Source organism: Sinocyclocheilus grahami, unplaced genomic scaffold (assembly GCF_001515645.1).
Source record: "Sinocyclocheilus grahami isolate Dianchi unplaced genomic scaffold, SAMN03320097.WGS_v1.1 scaffold54.1, whole genome shotgun sequence".
Taxonomy (NCBI): domain Eukaryota; kingdom Metazoa; phylum Chordata; class Actinopteri; order Cypriniformes; family Cyprinidae; genus Sinocyclocheilus; species Sinocyclocheilus grahami.
The window spans coordinates 946,426-967,910 of NW_015505233.1; the positions used below are offsets into that span (position 1 = coordinate 946,426).

Below are 21,485 nucleotides of genomic sequence, written 5' to 3' on the forward strand. Positions count from 1 at the left end.
TTTTTCATTAAAAAAAAGCAGGCTGGGGTACCCTAACCCCCCCCCCCCTCCCCCCCATTCTTAATTATTCAATTTTTTTGGCTGCCAGTGTAAATATTATGCTATAAATAGAACTCTAATAATACCATTGCATTGAATCCTGGTACTGTATATGTACAGTAGTATTAATAATATTTTCATGATATCACATCCAAAATAACACATGGATTTTTTTTTGTTTATACAGAATCTTACTTGTCATCTTGTACTTCAGCGCAGCCACATTGAAATTGTGCATTCTTCTAAAGTACATGCATATGTGATTTGTTTTTAAACAAACTCTTTTTCTGTCTTTTCCCATATGCCCCCTCTCCTTGGATCGTCTTGCAGCAGGGGTCAGCCAAAGGTATGACCCTCATTTCTGTCTAAAATGAACATGCTTACATCACACAAAATACAAGTTTGATAAAACATTCATACAGTATACAAGTTTAATAGAATAGAACAAGTGGAAACAGAGAGTAACCATTTTTATGTCTATCTATCTGTCTCCCTTTTGTCAAGACCTTCGCCTATGACTACTGTTTTTGGTCGATGGATGAGTCGGAGACAGAGAAGTTTGCTGGTCAGTTTCTGGAAACACTTCTTGAAGAAGCCACTTTGTTTTTTGGTTCAATACCAAATATCTCATCTGTATAATTTTTGATGGTTCTTGCGCTGGTGCTGGTGGTGCTAGTGAAGATAAGGGTTTGTTTACACCAAGATCATTTGTACTAACAAGGTTTTTCCAGAAAATCTACAGCGTATCACCTTGAGGTTTTCAGTACAGTTTCAAGTCATGGCACTCTATCTACAGGACAGAAAGTTATATATATATGTAGCGTCTCGACCAATCTGACACACTAATTTTAATTTGATTTAACAAATCAATTATTCATTAGGTTAACAAATCGTCACAGTCCCCTCACTCAATTAACTGGATGCCAGGATGTCTGCTGAACACCAGGCGCTCTGGTCACCATGACAACTAATCATGATATCACTGGTTTTATGACCCCCCAGGAATGTGAGAAGGATAGCCCACTCTTGTCCCAAGGAAAAGCAGAGTAGAAATGGACTGTGTTCTAGTTAATTCATAGAAAAAACGTTATTTGAATGAACACACATATTTCTTCAGGCCATTGAGTATATTATTGTCATTGTGTATTTTGTCTTTGATATTCTTAGACTATTTTAGTATGCTTGTGAGGGGACCCATTCTTGATCCTCCCTTTTCACTATATGTAATCTTACCTTGTTTAGTATCTATGAATTTGCCTTCTTATGATCGAAACAAGCGGGTATATTATATGGTGGTACATAGGCAAAATATATTAGGGCCCTGAGAATCGTTAATAATTTCGATTTAAGTCCATTTGCAAATTACCATGCTTCGAGAACAAAGGGTCGTAAACCCTCCAGCAATTGCCACCTCCCGCTCGGAAATTCCATTTTGCTCATTGGACAAGCCCATCTTGAAAGGCGGAGATCTTCTCCGACCTTAAAGGCCCGGCTCCAGGGACCCGCCCCAGTCGGTGGTTCGGTCTTAAGCTAAGAAGATGTGAGACAAACGCTCCCGGAAACGCTAAGCTTGTGCCAGGCTTCGGCCTTGTCCTTTCCATTCATCAAGTGACACTGACTCAAACTGGTTCTTTTCATCAACTAATTTCAGCAAGATCTTGGACCTTAAGATTGCATCAGGAATCTTTTTCAGACATACGCAAGTATCAAACTTAGTCGATTTAATTGATGCATTAAGTATCAGTTACACCTTTTTACAAAGGTGTGTTTGAACTCAGAATCTGACGTATCCCTGAAGGCTTTGATCTGTTGAATATACAAGCAAAGTGTTCCATAAAATCCATTCTTTATGCCTCTTTCTATGCTGAGTTAAACTTTAACCCTTTCCTATACCAACTGTATGTGTGCGTGTGTGTGTGTATGTGTATGTTAGACCGGCTTAATGTGTTTATGTAGTATGTTAGACTAGTTTAAGTGTTTATGTAGTTAATAAAACCTTACTTGTATCACACTTGACGTGTTCAGTGTTTACTCATAACCGGAGTCAATAATCATGCAGATTTACGTTACAAACTTATAGAATTGTACAGTAAGAAAGTTATTTCCCTTAACCAGGAAATTAACGTCTTAGAATTGACAAGACAGTTGACCCTGAGTGGTCAGCTAAATATCTACAGTGGATCTAAAATATGAATAGTTAATTATAACTAGTTATGGTCAATTATTCATATTTCCCATGAGTTAAATTCGCTACATGTCATTCCTTATGTCTCTTTCTTTAGTGCTAAACTTTAACCCTTTCCTATACCAACTGTATGTGTGTGTGTGTGTATGTGTATGTTAGACCGGCTTAATGTGTTTATGTAGTATGTTAGACTAGTTTAAGTGTTTATGTAGTTAATAAAACCTTACTTGTATCACACTTGACGTGTTCATTGTTTACTCATAACCGGAGTCAATAATCATGCAGATTTACGTTACAAACTTATAGAATTGTACAGTAAGAAAGTTATTTCCTTTAACCAGGAAATTAACGTTCTTAGAATTGACAAGACGGTTGACCCTGAGTGGTCAGCTAAATATCTACAGTGGATCTAAAATATTAATAATTAATCATAATTAGTTATGGTTAATTATTCATATTTCCCATGAGCTGATTCGCTACATATATATAAATGTAAATATAAAAATAAACCCTTTTTTCTTATTTTTAGGGACATACATTTTTTTTCATTATGCCATTTTTTTTAAAGCTGTATTTGTTTAGGTGTCATCATGCACTTCAGCACAGCCATACATGGTTTCTCCTGTTTTCCTCTGTTTCTCTCCTTCACATGATGAATCATTTTGAAGCTACAGTGAAGCCTATTTTTAGAACCATAACCTTAGTTTAGTTGAATTGTTATCTCAGAGTCATACATCACTTGAATGTTCTTGTAAGATTCACATTTATGGACGTCTGTCTTAATTGTCATTCAATCATATTTTAACAGGCCAAGATGTAGTGTTTCAGTGCCTTGGGGAGAGTCTTTTGCACAATGCCTTTCAGGGTTACAACGCCTGTATTTTTGCATATGGGCAGACTGGTGAGTAATGCTTTGTACGCAATGACCTTTGCTCAGTTTTTTTAAAAGCACTCTAAACATAACCACTCTTCTTTTGTAATGTGATTATTTATGTTAAAGGGGTCATCGGATGCGAAATGCACTTTTACATGTTGTTTGAACATAAATGTATGTTGGCAGTGTGTGTACACAAGCACCCTATAATGATAAAAATCCACCCAGTGTTTTTTTTTTTTTATCTACTAAAATCATTACCCCTTTCTCAAATCAAACCGTTTTCAGCTTCTTGTCTGTGTGACGTCACACTGACCCAGGCCCTCCCACGATAGTTGATTGACACTAGCGTTTTACCTTTGACCTGCCCTGAGTGAGCTGTCATCAGTCCGCCACTGTTTCGACGCCGGAGCAGATGTAGACAAGAATGACTCCTAAGCGATTGAGGTTTTATGTTGTTGGATGTAATAATGAACATAGCAGTTGTCATTTACTCCCGACATCTGAGCTGCTGAAGACGCAGTGGATTACGTTTGTTTGTGAAGGGAATGCACCCCCCGATCTACCTAAATGCGTCTATGTTCGCACGAATCATTCGTGATCCAGCTTCACCTACAGAAGAAGTGAGTATATGTTTTTTTTTTTTTGAATGAATCTTTACAAATCGCCTTTCCTAATAACGTGCTAGTTAGCAAGTTTCACGATGAATGTGGCTAAAGTTTACCGTCTCTCAGAGAGCGGCTCGGAACAGAGGGGTGGGGTGAGCAGAGCGCATTTGCATTTAAAGTGGCATGCAAGAAAACGGCTTGCTCTGAAAAGAGCTGTTTTTGACAGGGTAAAAAGGGTGTTGTTTTACACTACCATTGAGAAATTTTAACCAAAGTATGTTTTAGACTTTTCATTAAGACCCTAAAGAATCATATCACCTTGTGGAAAATGGGTATCCGATGACCCCTTCAAGTACTTGACGAGTATTTATTTTAAGTAACATGAGAACATGTAATTTCCCTCAGGCTCTGGGAAGTCATACACCATGATGGGTTCGGCAGACCAACCTGGTTTGATCCCCAGACTTTGCAGTTCTCTGTTTGAGCGGACCATTCAACACCAGCGAGAGGAAGAGTGCTTCACCGTGGAAGTCTCTTATATGGAAATCTACAACGAGAAAGTCCGGGACCTGTTGGACCCCAAAGGGTGAAGCCTATTGTTTCTCATGTAGAATCTCTGAGCTTTACTCTGCTGTAGATGTCGATCTTACACAATATCCGTTTTTCCCACAGGAGTCGACAGGCCTTAAGAGTGAGAGAGCATAAAGTTTTGGGGCCTTATGTTGATGGTCTATCAAGGCTTGCAGTAGAAAGTTACAAGGTAACAAAATAGGACAAAAATATCTTTAATGGTGGAATAACATATGCTTTACACTGTTTGAACTTTCACCTCCTTTTTTCCCAATATATACTGTCGTTTAGTTGATCATGTGGCTCAGTTATCCCCTCTTTGGGTCTGCAGTTGATGCTTAGCAAATCCCACTGTAGGAATGTTTGTAGTCAGCTCACAATACGACATGTGTCACTGCTGATGTTTTTGGTCTTATGGAAATCTTTGTCATTCTAAAGCCTTTCTAAAAACATATTTCCATGGCTTTTTGCAGAATTTGATGCATGGAATTGTGTAATATGTCACCTATTCTTTTAATTCTACTAAATTATGTTGAGTATAAATCAGTTTAATGTGTTCAATGCTTTGGATTAACACATTTGTACAAATTTTAATCCATTCTGTAGAATTCCAGAGATTCCATAGGTGATCATTGTGGAAGCCCTATTTAACTCGGTTCAAAACCTAAAAACGGGTTACTTTGCAGTAACCATAATTCATCAGCATTGTACCTGCCTTATTTTTAGAGGTCATATTCAGGACATCTTTACTGCTTTGCTTTTTTTTTAAACAAAAAAATAAGTATGCACAAGTGTGCAGTATTTCTGACCATTAACGCATGTCTGAGATTCTAATCGTGTCCCTTCTCCTACCCAAAGGACATTGAGTCCTTGATGTCTGAGGGGAATAAATCCCGCACTGTGGCGGCCACCAATATGAATGAGGAAAGCAGTCGCTCCCATGCCGTTTTCAATATCATCCTCACGCACACACTAAAGGACCTGCAGTCGGGGGTAAGGACACACTTACACACACTGTTCTAAAGCTGATTTTCATATATTAAGATTTAGATGCAAGAGAATACAAGTGGAAAATCACTTAAATGGGTCACACCCTACATACTTCAGGTTTTATTTTTTAAGTCCACTTTTTATGTTAGACAAAGTTTCTTGCACCATAAAACTTATAATCATTACCATTTTGCACCCTTAGCTTTTACTGCTGTACATTTTTAGACTTCATGTAAAGGACCTTCTTTATGATTGGCTAACCTTTGCATACCAGCATAGTTTGGTTATCAGGTTGGGTAAAATTTCTGAATAAACATGACTATGCAAATGATGGTGGTCATGTTAATGTATTTTCAACTTTGCAACCATGTTCTCTGATTTACTAGTTTTTTTGTAGCTTTGGTATTGTAAATGGTCTGGGTGGCCTGGGTTGAGAACATCAGAGTCTGTCCTCAAACTCTTTCATTTGAAAAGAGCAAGGAAAACCTTGTTAGGGTAATTTAATTTGGGAACAGTCCTGATTCTGCTGTTTGATGATAAAACTCAGACCTTGAATGTTCTTGCAAGATCCTCATGAAATAAAGCCAAGTGCTGCAGGAAGGGGAAGATTGAGAGATGAGTCATCATGTCCAGCCCTGATGATCTCAGAGATGGGATGTATTGAATACCTTTTATCAGCTGATGTGGACCTGTTATGGCACAGTCCAGTGTTAAGTCTCAAATGTTCCTCTTATGTTATATTTTTACACCACCCTTGCCTTTGCTCCATTCACTTTGGATCATTACCGGTTGTTTCCTATTTATAATATTGCATAATTCATTTAATTTATGCATCTCCAATGATCTTGTACCATTAAGTGCACTCTGGACCAAGTAAACCTTCCCTTATCGGCTTTATCGTGAGTATGGAGAGAGCTCATGCAAATGGCAGGAAAATTGATGAATAAATTATAGAGTGTCCGAGTTTAGACGTCAGCTGATCTCCTCTTGTGCTGTCCTGGTGTCACTTTGCTTTTCTTTTGTGCCGTATGTCATGATCACCTGATTCGACTTGTGTCCAGTCCCCTAATCTATAATTCATCAGGGCCTGGACTGTGCTGGCCACTCAACAGGTGCAAGATCTAAACTTAGCATGTTGTCACTAAAACAGAGCAATGATCAAGTTTTAGCCTCTATGCACATACCCGTGCACCAAACCCAGCCCTCATGTATGTGCTGCTTGCCATCTCAGTCATCGATAAGTAATGATGTGTGTATTTTTCCAGCGCAGTCATCAGTGCTGTCTTTTGCATGCTGTGCTTTTCCATGCAAGCAGTGCTGTTGGGAAATGTGAGCCAGTAGATTACCTCGGATTTCCATATTCTTTTGTATTAAAATCTGTGTTTAGCATATTATGGAAAACAGCTCCTTAAAAATAAGATTTTTACATTGTCTGTGCTTGACTGTGTAAACTCACCACTAGTCAACACTTGTGGGTTCTCCCAGAGTATTGCCATGCAGTTGCCAGAGCTGGGTAGTAACTGATTACATGTAATCTGGATTGCGTAGTCAGATTAAAAAAATTAAGTACTTGTAATTGGATTAATTTACATTTTAAAATGTTCTAAATCAGACTACAGTTACTTTTTTATAGATTACATATTATTTACTCAGTAGCAATAAATTATGGCTTAATTAATAACTTATTCTAATTTTACATTTTTATGATTGAATTAATTCTTTGGTTTTCATTAAACTCACAAATCCCTTGCAGTTAGTTTACGAACCCCAGTTTGGGAAACCTTGACATAATTTAATGTTTAAGGCACTTGGAATGGAATATATTTTCTTTTTCTTTGCATTTTTATATCGATATGGTACAAGTAAGTAATCTACCCAGCTCTGGCAGTTGCTAAAATGTTTTGAGGCATTAATGTGTACCTATGCAGTTGCCAGAGTGTTCGGAGTGGTTGCCAGGACATTGCTATGTAATTGCTAAAGTTTTTTGAGGGGCTACTGCATAACTAGGTGGTTGCTAAGGTGTTCTGGTTGGTTGTCAGGGTGTTACTATGAAGTTACTAAGGTGTTCTGAGTGGTTAATGCTTAGCTTTGTGGTTGCTAGGTGTTTTAGGTGGTTTTCAGGGCATTGCTGTACAGTTGCTGTGGTCTTCGGAGGTGTTAATGGATGGCTAGGTGATTGCCAGGCAGTCCTAAGTGGTTGTCAGGGTGTTGCTATGTAGTTTATAGTTATGCACATAACCTCTCATAACATTTTATAAAGTTGCTAGGTTGTTCAAAAGGTTGAGTGGTTGTCAGGGCATTGCTATGCAGTTTCTAAGGTTAGTGCATAGCTGTGTGGATTCTAGGGTGTTTTAGGTAGTTTTTAGGGAATTTATGTACCGTTTCTATGGTGTTCTAAGAGGTTAATGCATAGTTATATGATTGCTATGGTATCCTGAGTGGTTGTCAGGGTGTTGCTATGTAGTTTATATGGTTGTCTGATGACTATGTGCATGGCTATAAGGTTACTAGGGTGTTCTGGGTGGTTGTCAGGGTGTTGCAATGTGTTGAGTGGTTAATGCATGACTATGTGATTGCTACGGTGTTTTAGGTGATTTTCAGGGCATTGCTATGTAGTTTCTATGGTGTTCTGAGGGGTTAATGGATAGCTATAAGGTTGCTGGATGTCCTGAGTGGTTGTCAGGGTCTTGCTGTGCAATTTCTGAGGTGTTCTGAGAGGGTTAACGTATGGTTAAAAGGTGGATAAGGTGTTCTGGGTGGTTATCGGGGTGTTGCTACACAGTTTCTAAGGTGTTATGAGTAGTTAGTGCATAACAATGTGGTTTCTATGGTGTTTTAAGTGGTGTTCAGGGCATTGCTGTGCAGTTGCTATGACGTTCTGAGAGGGTTAATGTATGGTTAAAAGGTGGATAAGGTGTTCTGAGTGGTTGTCAGGGTGTTTCCTTGTTGCTATGTGGTTTCTAGGGTGTTCTTGGTGATTTCCAGGGCGTTTCCATGTAGTTGCTAATACGTTCTTTTGGATTAATATGTAGGCTATCTCTGTAGTTGCTAGGGTGTTCTGAGTGGTTGTCACTGCCTCGCTATGCAGTTGCTAATGTGTTGTGAGGGGTTTACTCATAACAATGTGCTTGTAGAGGTCACTCACATATTTAGAAGTCTTAAAGGTACAGTAGCAAGAACAGCCTGTTCGTTCTAAAGGTCAAAGAGAAGGTGGAAATGGGTCATAAAGAAGTAACTTGAGTGTAGTTAAAGAAGGAAAAAAAAATGCTACAAAAGAGCAGAATATGTCTCCTTTAAATAGCTGATTATAGATTATTGAATGAACTCTGGCTCTATATGATTGTGTATTCTCAGCCAATGTGCATGTGGAGCCTGAAGCCTTCGCAGCACAAGGACTCTCTTTGTTGCTGTAATGCACTGTAATCTCGGTCCAGCTCAGTCCCCCCTCCTCACGACTTCCCATATCCTCTCAGCTCACACTCCCGTCTCTCTGCCTCTCCTCTTAATTAAACCTCATCTCTGATGCTCAAACAGGGATTGTGTACAGTAAGGTCTGATGCTGGGGCACATAAAGGAACTCCACCCCACATACTGCTCCAATGCTGTGCAATAGAGAGGAGAACAATGGATGCTTGTCTACAGCCCACTATAGCCTCTCTTGTCATTGTTCCTTCATAATATAGGACAGCTCACCAGAATTTGTCCAGCGTGGTCATTCAAACACAAATTTAACATTTAAAGCCGTTTCTAGGGAGGACCAGCACAGACAGGAATGACAACCATGGAAATGTTCTGTAGTGAGGGATTATTATGTTGCTTTTTTTATGAGTTCCTGCCACTGCTAGTTCACTGTTTATTTCCAGGATAACTAGGCGCCAATCATGGAAACATACACGTAATGAGGTCAAGTGACATGCTATTCCGAAAAAAAGTAGCCAGTGTATATTATGCAGTAAGCAGTATACAATTTTGAATTTTGAATGTAGCGTCTCATTTCTTTTTTTGTTATTTTTCTCTTTCTACAGACAAGTGGGGAAAAGGTGAGTAAGCTGAGTTTGGTGGACCTGGCAGGAAGTGAGAGAGCTGCAAAGACTGGCGCTGCAGGCGAGCGGCTCAAGGAAGGCAGCAACATTAACAAGTGTGTGCAACCTTGACTCATTCTGCATGATGCCTTTCTTTGTGTTTTTTTTATCTGTCTTGTCTTGGTATTTTTTTTAATGAATGTACAAACCTGCAGTGGTTTTGCATTAATCTTATGGAAGAACAAGAACAAGTCCAATCGATACTTTGCCCCAAAAAATTTAAAATTATTTTTAACTTAAAGGAAGCCTGAAAAAGTTTTTTTTTCTGCATTTGGACACATTTTTTTTGAGTGTGTCTGAACCCCGAACGTTATCAGGAAGGCTATTCCAGAGTTTGGGAACCAAATGCGAAAAAGCTCTACCTCCTTTAGTGGACTTTGCTATCCTAGGTACTACCAAAAGTCCAGAATTTTGCGACCTTAGGGAGCGTGATGGATTGTAGCATGGTAGAAGACTAGTTAGGTACGCAGCAGCTAAACCATTAAGGGCCTTGTAGGTAAATAATAATATTTTGTAACTGATATGGAACTTAATAGGTAGCCAGTGTAGAGACTGTAAAATTGGGGTAATATGATAATATTTTCTTGACCTGGTAAGGACTCTAGCCGCTGCACTTTGGACTACCTGTAGCTTGTTTATTGAAGATGCAGGACAACCAGCTAGCAGTGAATTACAATAGTCCAGTCTAGAGGTCATGAATGCATGAACTAGCTTTTCTGCATCAGAAACAGGTAACATGTTTCTAAGATGGAAGAATGCTGTTTTTGTAACATGGGAAATATGATTTTCAAAAGACAAGTTGCTGTCTAATATAACACCCAGATTTTTGACTGTAGAGGAAGTAACATTACATCCATCTAGTTGCAAATTGTAATCCAAGAGATTCTGTGTACTGTTTTTTTTTTTTTTTGGGCTAAGTAATATCTCTGTCTTATCCGAATTTAATAGGAGAAAATGATTGGTCATCCAATCTTTTAAATTTTTAACATATTCATAACACATTTTTACATTTTTAACATATTTTTCATATTTTCTAGCTCTGTTAGTTTAGATAATTTAGAAGTTTCATCCGGTCTTGTTGAGATATATAGTTGAGTATCATCAGCATAACAGTGGAAACGAATCCCGTATGTTCTAATAATATTACCAAGGGGCAACATGTATATTGAAAATAGCAGAGGACCTAGGACAGATCCTTGTGGCACTCCGTATGTTCTAATAATATTACCAAGGGGCAACATGTATATTGAAAATAGCAGAGGACCTAGGACAGATGCTTGTGGCACTCCATATTTTACTGGTGATAATTGAGATGACTCCCCATTTAAATAAACAAAGTGGTAGCGATCGGACAGGTAGGATCTAAACCATCTTAAAGCCTGCCCTTGAATACCTGTATAGCTTTGTAATCGATCTATGAGTATGTCATGATCATGGCCGGACTTACCATTGGGCTTGACTGGGCTGCAGCCCAGGAGCCCCGCCTTAACCCGTTTACATTTGTTCAGTTATGTGCCAGTCAGAAATTATTAGTCACATTTCAACAGCGCGCACGGGCCAGCCGGGGCTAACAACTTCCAGCTTCCAACTACGACATTCAAAGCCATAATCAAACAGCATAAACTGGAATTTATGATTTTTTTCACATAGAAAAAGGACATGCGTATTAAATATGTCTGCGCTGCGCCGAATCGCCGATTAATTTGTGATCACATGGCTACTTTAAACACTTCCATTAAGCCTTTAGCCCAAAAGAGCGCACATTTACAAAGATAAGGATACATTTTCACATGTTTACACCTCACTTCTTTACAGAGGATGATTCTATATTATACTAATGTTCCACTAAATTAATCTGAAGAGTTTTGAGTGCTCTCTCACGTCCAAAGACTATAGAATACCCTAATATCTTACAGGGACTTTGTCCCGTCTCACTACCTCCACACAAAGTGGAGCAGAAATGTCATCAAGACGATTAAAAAAAATAAAATAGCAATTTACAGGGTTCGTACAGTCATGAAAAACCCAGAAAGCTTTGGAAAACTCGTGGAAATTTATTTTACAAATCTCTATATAATAGAATATTTGTTTAATCATGTCCTGAATCTCGGTGCGGGATTGCGCATTTTAGTTTTACTCATGTTCGCAGGTTTTGCACGTTTGGAAAATTCCCGCAAACATTTATTTAATATACAATGTAAGTTAGATGAGTTAAAAAAAATTCACACAGAATATCAGATTAAGTCAATCATTTGAAAACAGCGTGTGTGGTTCAGCTGTACTGCGTCAAACTACATTTCTGGGCGCTCACAGTAACATCCAAAGCACGCACACATGAAGCTGCGCAAACACCTCCAGAAAAAGTTATTGTTTTCATTGTTTCTGACTCAAGTAACCTTGCATTTTAATAAATAATGTTACTTAAAGACAATTAAATGGTCAGTAATAAATGAACAAGTTACTAGCAATAGCACAAGGATACAAATGAAACAAACTGTGCTTTAACTTTTTCAGGTAGGCTAGCCTAAAACTAACAGTAGCTGCTAGCTACTGTTCAGGAACAAAATACTATGATGTATAAAGTCGTAGATAAAGATTATGTTTATATATTAATCCATATTAAATATGAAAAAGTTATTTAGTCAAGAGCAGATTTGAGCAGAGTGATTTTTTTTGTTTTGTTCTTTAACACAGACTGACAGACAGCAGGTATACTAAAAGCTGCTGTCACTTTCATACCAAATGTTAATTAATTAGGCCTATTGGTTATTGTTAACAACAAAAGGCAAAATCACTCACTGCTCTTGACTGAATAACTTTTGTAACTTTAATTTTAAGAATTAATCTGTTGTTTAATTTACAGTGAATTTATTGTTTTTAATTTACAGTTTATTCCATTTCTGCAGCATTTCTGTACCTGTATGTTTTCCACCGAAGCGGTTTATAAAATGAAATTCAGGTCCTGAGTTTAATTTATAATACTGGCTAAGTAAATTACAATATACAGGTGCATCTCAATAAATTAGAATGTCGTGGAAAAGTTCATTTATTTCAGTAATTCAACTCAAATTGTGAAACTTGTGTATTAAATTAATTCAGTGCACACAGACTGAAGTAGTTTAAGTCTTTAGTTCTTTTAATTGTGATGATTTTGGTTCACATTTAACAAAAACCCACCAATTCACTATCTAATGGGTATATGAATAGTATATGAACCTGAAAGCATATTTAAATTTTTGTGTATTTTGTGTTACTCCATAATAATGTTCTAGTTGGGAGCATTTGTAGTATAGGTATGGGGCCCAAACATAACCTCAAGCCCAGGGGCCCCCGGCCCCGTAAATCCTGCCCTGGTCATGATCTATGGTGTCGAACGCAGCACTAAGATCAAGTAAAACTAGCAATGAGATGCAGCCTTGGTCTGACACAAGTCATTTGTAATTTTAACAAGTGCCGTTTCTGTGCTGTGGTGGGGCCTGAAACCTGACTGAAATTTTTCATAGAGATCATTTTTTTGCAGGAAGGAGCACAATTAAGCAGACACAACTTTTTCTAAAATGTTTGACATAAACGGAATACTTGAAATGGGTCTGTAATTTGCCAGTTCACTAGGATCTAGTTGTGGTTTCTTAATAAGAGGCTTAATAACCGCCAGCTTGAATGGTTTTGGGATGTGACCTAAAGATAATGATGAGTTGATAATATTGAGAAGCGGTTCTTCTGCTACAGGTAACAACTCTTTCAGTAATTTAGTGGGTACATGATCTAACAGGCATGTTGTTGGTTTAGATGCAGTGATAAGTTTATTTAGCTCTTCCTGTCCTATAGTTGTAAAGCACTGCAGTTTATCTTTGGGTGCGATGAATGAAGCTGAAGTATTAGACGCTGTAGAATCTACATTTGCTATTGTATTTCTGATGTTATCTATCATATTACTATATATAATATGTTACATTATATTATACGCTACCAAGGACAAGCAATGTGGAGATTGATTATGTTATATTATATTATTAATTGTAAATTAGGTATTAATGATTAATAAAAATGTAATATGATAAAATAACAATTACATGCTCCAAAAATCATCTTCATTTTCTTCATGCCTAATTTTATAAATTTTTCCCTTTCAATTTTAGAGTAAAATGTGACCCAGACATGTTTTCGTGAGATTCTCTTGCTTAATCTAGTCTCTGAATGTCTGAGTCACCTCTGACTATTTTCCTATGGCACTGAATTGAGGCGTTTTCCTTTTCTGTTGGATGGGTGCTTTGACTTTTACAGGAGACATGTCATGGAAAAATAACTGTTTTGAAATAAGTTTGTCTTCTGTGTAGACATAAACTTCATTTCCAGTGCGAAGCTCCCCACTAATATTGTGTCTGGATGTTTTAGCCCTCTAAGAATGTAATTTAGTTGATTAAAGATACTGTGGAGAATCAGAGTTGTTAAATTGTCTACATCTAAGGGCACAGTTTGTTCTGAGAAAGGTTTATAAATCTGGTGAAGGCTTTTTGGCCTGCCAGTGCATATTTCTGTGTGTGAAGTGTGTATTTTTCCTTGGTCTGTTTCTCTCTCACTTATTTTTTCCATTTCTATCTTTCCTCTCCACACTGGACAGGTCTTTAACCACTCTGGGTTTGGTGATCTCAGCTCTGGCAGACCAGGGTGCTGGAAAGAACAAGAACAAGTTTGTGCCCTACAGAGATTCGGTGCTGACATGGCTGCTTAAGGTATGAACACTCATTCTGTCCGGTAAACACCATGAAGGGGAATTTCCACAGTATTTTTTACATTTTCCAATTCCGTTCCATCCACACACTTTTGAATTTATAAAATCTCTGGAAAGGGCCCACTCTGCCCTGTGCATTGATGTTTAATGTCCGTCCTTCTGGTGTAACCACAGGACAGTCTGGGTGGAAACAGTCGGACCGCTATGGTTGCCACTGTAAGCCCTGCGGCAGATAATTATGATGAGACGCTGTCAACGTTACGCTATGCAGACCGAGCAAAGAGCATCGTCAACCACGCCGTGGTCAATGAAGACCCCAATGCCAGGATCATCCGGGAACTCCGAGAAGAGGTGGAGAAACTGCGAGATCAGCTGACGCAGGCTGAGGTACACATTTTTTTGATCATTTTCTTAGTGTGAAGTTGCAAAATGTCAAAAACAGCATGTTAAGAGCCATGTTCCATGTACAGTCTATGAAGGCACCAGAGCTGAAGGATAGACTAGAGGAATCGGAGAAATTGATACAGGAGATGACGGTCACCTGGGAAGAGAAGCTGAGGAAGACTGAGGAAATCGCACAAGTAACAGCAACAATAATTTGCACTGTTTTGTCTGGATTATAATTTTGTTTATGTCTGGATGTTCTGTAGTTCATGTTCCATAACACCATCCGTCAAACACAGAAGAGGACGCTAAAGTTCTTCTCGCATTGTTTTTTTCTTTGCACAGGAGAGACAAAAACAGCTGGAGAGTCTTGGCATCTCTCTGCAGTCATCTGGTATCAAGGTTGGAGAAGATAAATGCTTCCTGGTCAACCTCAACGCTGACCCTGCCCTTAATGAACTATTGGTTTATTATCTAAAGGTAATGCACAAATATTTTATTTTATTTTATTAAGAGTTTTGTATATTGTGTGTATATCATTATTATATTAATAGTATTATTATTTCTATTATTTTCTACTTATTACATATATTATGCATGTTTGTTATTATTATTATTATACACGTTTTAATGTAATACAATATATAACAAGTATATATTATAATTAGGGATGCACTGATACGATACTGGTATCGGTCCCAATACTGAGCTCATGTACTTGTACTCGTTAAAATGCCCCGATATCAAACGCCGATACCACACAGTATGTGATAAGTGCCATATTCAGACAAAGAAACACCGACAACAGACAGCAGAATGGAGTTATTAGAGATTAAAGATGTCTACGAAGTATATGTATGCAATGAATATAAAACATTCAGTATTAATGCCTGTATTGCTGATTTGCGCCAGCTGGTAAGCAAAGCACGCTGAGTGGATTAAGCGTGCGGTGGCGCAGATGCGCGAGCTAGTCGAGTGAATATCGCTTTCTCACAGACATCACTGGAAAGTTTGTAGTTCGGTCGGATATGTCAAAAACAAGTAAGTAAAACAATGCACAAGTTACTTAATGATAGGGAGGGAGGGAGATAGAGAGAGTTATGTGATATTATGTGATATCACTGTTGTGTGATATTTATTGATGTTCGCTCACTTAGCACGCATCATTTGGATTAAAACTAAATCGTAAATATAAGCCAATTTATAGGGGCATTCACTGTAAACGTCATTATTTTTCACCCTTAAGCATACACGACTTTCTGGCGAAAGTGAAACTAACAGCCTGTGTGAAATGCGCTAGGCTGTACTGTACTTGTCCCTCTCATTCTGCACCAGTACAAATACCTGCACGCCTTGCACGTTTTGCTTGCTTCATGAATGTTTCTGCATTATATGAGTGGCTTTGGAAAATAAATCGCTGCATGTTTCGGATGAAAAAAACGCGACTTCTGTTTATGAAAATATCACAGTTGGGAGATTTATAGCGAGTGGTTCCCTGCATTTTTACAGCAAATCGCGTGATTACAGTACAAAGCCGCTGCAATGGAGCAGCTCTAATGCTATTAAATTAAAGATGATGTAGGCTACCATAGAGAGAGAGAAAAATGAACAGTGAAAGTAATAAAAACTTGTAAAATACATTTTAATGGGCATAATTAAGTGTGAAAATAACAGAATAATATACAGTCAAACCAAAAATTATTCAGATACCAGATATAATTTTTTATATTTTTTTATTAGTGGGTGCAGGACACTATAGTTCATTTATGTAAAGTGAGGATAGCAAAATAAACTAAACTGTGATATATTATACCCAAAAAATCTTCATACAGTGGACTACCAGTAAAATGTATACAAATTTGGGACCAAAAATTATTTAGACCAAGTCTGGGAAAAAATTTAAGTTCAGGTTTGCATGAACCTGGTTGACAGGATGCCCAGGAGACTATATGCTGTCATTAAGGCTAAGGGTCACCCGACAAAGTATTGATAGTTGTGTAAATATTGACAGCTGTATGAATAACTTTTGGTTTATTGTAATCCATTACATACCTTTCTGTCAAAGTTATCTGACATTATCAAGCTGAATTTGTTCTGACACAGTTTAACTCTGAGTTCTTGTCATATTTTATTAGCATTTTCTAAACTATAACGAATAAACTGTGATAATGTGAGATATGTTGAAGGTGTCTGAATAAATTTTGGTTTGACTATCTATTTGATAAATGAAGTTTACCAACTAAAATTATACATACTCTTTTGGTGTCTGTACCCAATATTTAAAAAATTTACAAATGCAATTAAAATATTTCGGCATCGGAAAGTACCAAAAATAAAAGTATCGGTATCGAGCGAGTACTGGAAAAAGTGGTATCGGTGCATCCCTAATTATAATATAATATACATATTATTATTTTTATATATGTAATACTTTTTTGAAATATTGAATTAATTAGTAGTAGTATTACAGAAAAAAAACCTATTCTAGTTTAATTTATAATTTGGTGCTTGAAAATGTGGCATCCGTTATGTGTTGATTTTGACATCTGAGTGATAACTACTGTTAATGCTGGGATGGTTTGCAGGAACACACTAAGGTTGGATCAGCAGATTCACAGGACATCCAGCTATGTGGAATGGGCATCCAAGCAGAGCATTGTGTCATTAACATCACACCTGAGGGAGCTGTCTTTCTCAGCCCTTACAGAAACTCAAGGTAATGCATTGAGGATAGTAGTGTAGATGTGACATGGGTAAACCAAAAGGCTCACAGGTTCAATTGAATCCATGAATGCTTAACCGCAGGTTTTCTTTGCTCTATGCATGTATAGTACATCTAAATTTATGCATTAGACAAGTTCTTTTATCTAAAAAGTTATTACTATAAGTTAAAGGAAAAAAAGCTAACAGCCAAATCGTTATCTAGGTAAATGTTAAATCTTAAGTTTTTTAAAGTAACTTGATGTTTCCTCTGTTACAGAACATGTGTGAATGGATCTCCAGTCACCAGCCGGCAGCAGCTTCACCATGGTGACCGTATTCTTTGGGGAAACAATCACTTCTTCAGGTCAGTGTTATTACCCTAGACTAAAGAATGTCACACAGCGGCTTCCTGTATTTGTACGTGAAAGTGCAGTATGGATTCTTTTATGAAGACTGCTTATATTTGTGACTTCTTCAGGATAAACCTACCGAAGCGGCGCTTGAGGGGTGAGGAAGAGGAAGGTGAGGGAGGGAACATGAAGAACAGTAACAGCAGTGAGCAGCTGGACGGAGAGGGAGACACGGCCAGCGAGGTGTCCAGTGAGGTCAGCTTCAGCTACGAGTTTGCTCAGACTGAAGTCATGATGAAGGCTTTGGGCAGCAACGGTGAGTTTTAGTCACAAAATGTATGTGAAATATGACTTAATTTTAAACAGTTGTGTTGCTTAATAGTTTTGTGGAAACTGTGATGCTTTTTTTCAGGATTTTTCGATGAACAATGTTTAGAAAGAACAGCATTTATTTGAAATGGAAATCTTTTGTTACTTTATACTTGTCTTTACTGTCACATTTGATGTGCATAAGTATTCATTTTTTACAAAAAAAATCTTACTGACCCCAAACTTTGGTACAGCTGTTATAAAAAGTAGAACATTGCTGCTATTAAAAATATGGACACTTGTTTTGCATTTAAAGAGGCCTGTTAACTCAAGGTTAGCCAGTCAAAACAGGTAATTTACCTTAAGTCTTAAAGGTACAGTAGTCAAAACACGATCCAAAATTATGTAAAATGTATCTGTTTTTTGTGTCTAACAGACCCCATGCAGGCGGTTTTGCAGTCTCTGGAGCGCCAACATGAGGAGGAGAAGCGGACTGCTCTCGAGCGCCAGCGGCTGATGTATGAGCAGGAGCTGCAGCAGCTGCGCAAACAGCTGACTCCAGACAGACAGAGCATGCAGATACCGCAGTCGCAGCCCTTGCAGCCGCAGTACCGCAGCTGGGAGAGACTGAGCCAGGGAGGAATGTCATCATCACCCAGCTCCCAGCACCGCTTGCGCCAGTGGAGCGAGGAGAGGTGAGGTTTCAGTTTTTGGTGGAAACAAATGTGTTTTGTTATCCCAAGGTGAAATTCGGTAAATTGTGAGGTTGTTGTAACACTCTTATTTTGGTGACACCAGGGAGGTGGTGCTAACGCGGAGCTTCAGGAAACTGAGGGAGCAGATCGTACGGGCTAATCTGTTAGTGCAGGAGGCGAGCTTCATCGCTGAAGAGCTGGACAAGAGAACCGAGTACAGAGTTACTCTACAGATCCCTGCTGCAAACCTTAACGCCAACAGAAAGGTCAGCCACATTTTAGACTAGTGCTGTCAAACGATTAATCGCAATTGATCGCATCCAAAGTTTTTGTTTGCATAATGTATTGTGTGTGTGTTCTGTGTATATTTATTATGCATACATAAATACACACACATACAGTATATATTTAGAAAATATTTACATGTATTCACATGTCTATATTTATATTCATATAATTTATATTATAAATAAATAATTTAATATATAAACAACCTATTTTTCTGAAATATATACATAATAAATATACACAGCACACATGTATTATGTACACAAAAACTTTTATTTTGGATGTGATTAACCGCGATTAATCGTTTGACAGCACTATTTTAGACCCATATAAGGGTTTCTGCAGGTCTTAAAAAGTCTTAATTCGCTCTTACAAATTAAGGTTGAAAGGTCTTAAATGGGAGCAGAAAATCTTAAATTTATGAAGTCTAATGGCATTAAATGTTGCATGCATTGAAAATAAATATCAACAGTATGTTTGTCTTGTTTTCCAGTTTTCCAATATTTAAACATCCTTAAATCGAGATACATTTACTTGAAATGCAAAATGAAGTCTTGTTTTATGAGAAAGCGAACAATGTTTTAAGCCCAAATGTTTGGGCTTAAAACAAGAACAAATACCTGTCAGCGGGATATGAAAACTTGTTTTTCCTTTGAATTAAGTTGACCTTATCAGTAGATTTACTCGTAAACTCATTTCATTTTGATTGATTTCACAGAAAACAAGACTTCTATTCTTCTATCATTGTACTCCTCTATGTATCTCGACTTAAGAATCTTTAGACATTTGCACTGGAAAACAAGACAAAAATGCTGAGGAAGAAAATCATGTTTTTTCAGCATGATCATAAGGTAAAGTGAATCTGTTGAAAGTTTTATTTTCAAACTTATACAACTCATATTTACAGTAACACTTTAGTATAGGAACCAATTCTCACTATTAACTAGTTGCTTATTAGCATGCCTATTATTAACATATTGGCTGTTTATTAGTACTTATAAAGTACATATTCTGTATGACTATATTCTACATCCCCAATACCTTAACAACTACCTTACTAACTATTAATAAGCAGCAAATTAGGAGTTTGAGGCAAAAGTAATAGTTAATGGTTTGTTAATATGTAGCGAGACTTGGACCTTAAAATAAAGTGTGACCATATTTACATTTAGGGAACATATTGACACATTGTGTTCCCATCAGTTTCCTTTAAATTGGTTTTAAAATGGTCTTAAAAGTCTTGAATTTACTTTTCCTAAAACTTGCAGAAACCCTCTATACACAGGATAAGCTTAGGATAAGCATTGGTGGCGCAGTCATGTGACTTTTTTCTGTTTGTGTATGCAGCGAGACGCTGTATTGAGCGAACCCGCCATTCAGGTGAGGAGGAAAGGCAAAGGGAAGCAAATATGGGCCCTTGAGAAGATGGAAAACCGGCTGGTGGACATGAGAGAGCTTTATCAGGAGTGGAAGGACTTTGACGAGGACAACCCTGTAAGCTCTTATTCATCACACACGCTTTACTGTCCCATTAAAAATGAAAAGGTAACACTACAGGAGTGGTTTTTCTCTCCATCTCATAGGTGATGTGCTCGTACTTCAAGAGAGCCGACCCTTTCTTCGATGAGCAGGTGAACCACAGTTTAATCGGGGTGGCCAACGTTTTCCTCTCCTGCCTGTTCTATGATGTAAAGCTACAATATGCGGTTCCCATCATCAATCAGAAAGGAGAGGTGAGGATGATTATGTGATCTGTCTGCAGCAGTCAGGCAAATATGATCAGTGGTTTGACTCGCTATGAATATTTAACGCTAACAGACTCATTTGATTTCTGAAGAAAATTTCTTCCAGAAGATGAAATGGTATGTAAATTAAATCAAATGCAATTTCATCTGTGAAATGGAATCTAACTGAGTCATAATATAAAGCATGAGACACACAGTTTATCTTCAGCGGACCAGTCAAGTGCTGTGTTTACTTGTTGCTGATGTCAGGTTGCTGGGCGGCTGCATGTAGAGGTGATGAGAATGGGTGGAGGATTTGATGACAGCGTAGTCGGAGGAGACGACAGTGATGGAAGCCCAGACGGCGATGTACAGGAACGCAAACTGGTCTGTATGGTGAGTACTGAAGTTTGCAGAAGCAGGTTTTGTGCATGCAAGTTTTTAGAAACTTAAGTCATGCCATGTTAACGAACATGAATAATAACAAGTGTGTTCATATTTAAAAATCTTACCTCATACTTACTTTACTCATGTCTCTCAAACAGATTAAGATCCTGCAGGCTACTGGTCTCCCGCAGTACCTGTCCAATTTTGTCTTCTGTCAGTACTCTTTCTGGGACCAAGCAGAGCCTATCATTGTTGCCCCAGAAGTGGATCCCTCTGCCTCCTTCTCCAGCAGCAAAGACCCCCACTGCATGGTCGTGTTTGACAGCTGTAAGGTACGAGTCAATGTGTCATGTGTGCCTTTACAATCAAATGGTAAATTAACCAGTAATAGCCCAAATTGTGAATTATTACTAATATTGACCTTCAGCGTTAAAGACTTTGGGTAATTGTGCATCTTAGTTCATTAAAGGAATAGTTCACCTAAAACGAAAATTTACTCAACCTCAGACCATCCAAGATGTAGATAAGTTTGTTTCTTCTTTGGAATAGATTTGGAGAAGTGTAG

At 37.9% G+C, this 21,485-nt stretch overlaps 1 protein-coding gene across 4 annotated transcripts in view; it reads left to right on the forward strand.

Moving 5' to 3' along the window:
* The window catches only part of LOC107583481 (kinesin-like protein KIF13B), a 57,158-nt gene that overhangs the window by 22,057 nt on the left and 13,616 nt on the right, over nucleotides 1-21,485 (forward strand). For 3 of the 4 annotated variants that reach the window (XM_016269686.1, XM_016269689.1, XM_016269687.1), the window contains exons 3-22: nucleotides 370-385; nucleotides 544-604; nucleotides 3,033-3,125; nucleotides 4,112-4,292; nucleotides 4,379-4,466; nucleotides 5,135-5,269; nucleotides 9,292-9,404; nucleotides 13,970-14,081; nucleotides 14,255-14,467; nucleotides 14,551-14,661; nucleotides 14,810-14,944; nucleotides 17,050-17,180; nucleotides 17,445-17,531; nucleotides 17,646-17,833; nucleotides 18,263-18,521; nucleotides 18,625-18,787; nucleotides 20,157-20,303; nucleotides 20,393-20,542; nucleotides 20,804-20,929; nucleotides 21,079-21,252. In XM_016269686.1, the coding sequence (XP_016125172.1) occupies nucleotides 370-385; nucleotides 544-604; nucleotides 3,033-3,125; nucleotides 4,112-4,292; nucleotides 4,379-4,466; nucleotides 5,135-5,269; nucleotides 9,292-9,404; nucleotides 13,970-14,081; nucleotides 14,255-14,467; nucleotides 14,551-14,661; nucleotides 14,810-14,944; nucleotides 17,050-17,180; nucleotides 17,445-17,531; nucleotides 17,646-17,833; nucleotides 18,263-18,521; nucleotides 18,625-18,787; nucleotides 20,157-20,303; nucleotides 20,393-20,542; nucleotides 20,804-20,929; nucleotides 21,079-21,252 (2,683 nt within the window). The remainder of the gene's footprint in view (nucleotides 1-369; nucleotides 386-543; nucleotides 605-3,032; nucleotides 3,126-4,111; nucleotides 4,293-4,378; nucleotides 4,467-5,134; nucleotides 5,270-9,291; nucleotides 9,405-13,969; nucleotides 14,082-14,254; nucleotides 14,468-14,550; nucleotides 14,662-14,809; nucleotides 14,945-17,049; nucleotides 17,181-17,444; nucleotides 17,532-17,645; nucleotides 17,834-18,262; nucleotides 18,522-18,624; nucleotides 18,788-20,156; nucleotides 20,304-20,392; nucleotides 20,543-20,803; nucleotides 20,930-21,078; nucleotides 21,253-21,485) is intronic. The other variant, XM_016269688.1, reaches the window with a different exon arrangement.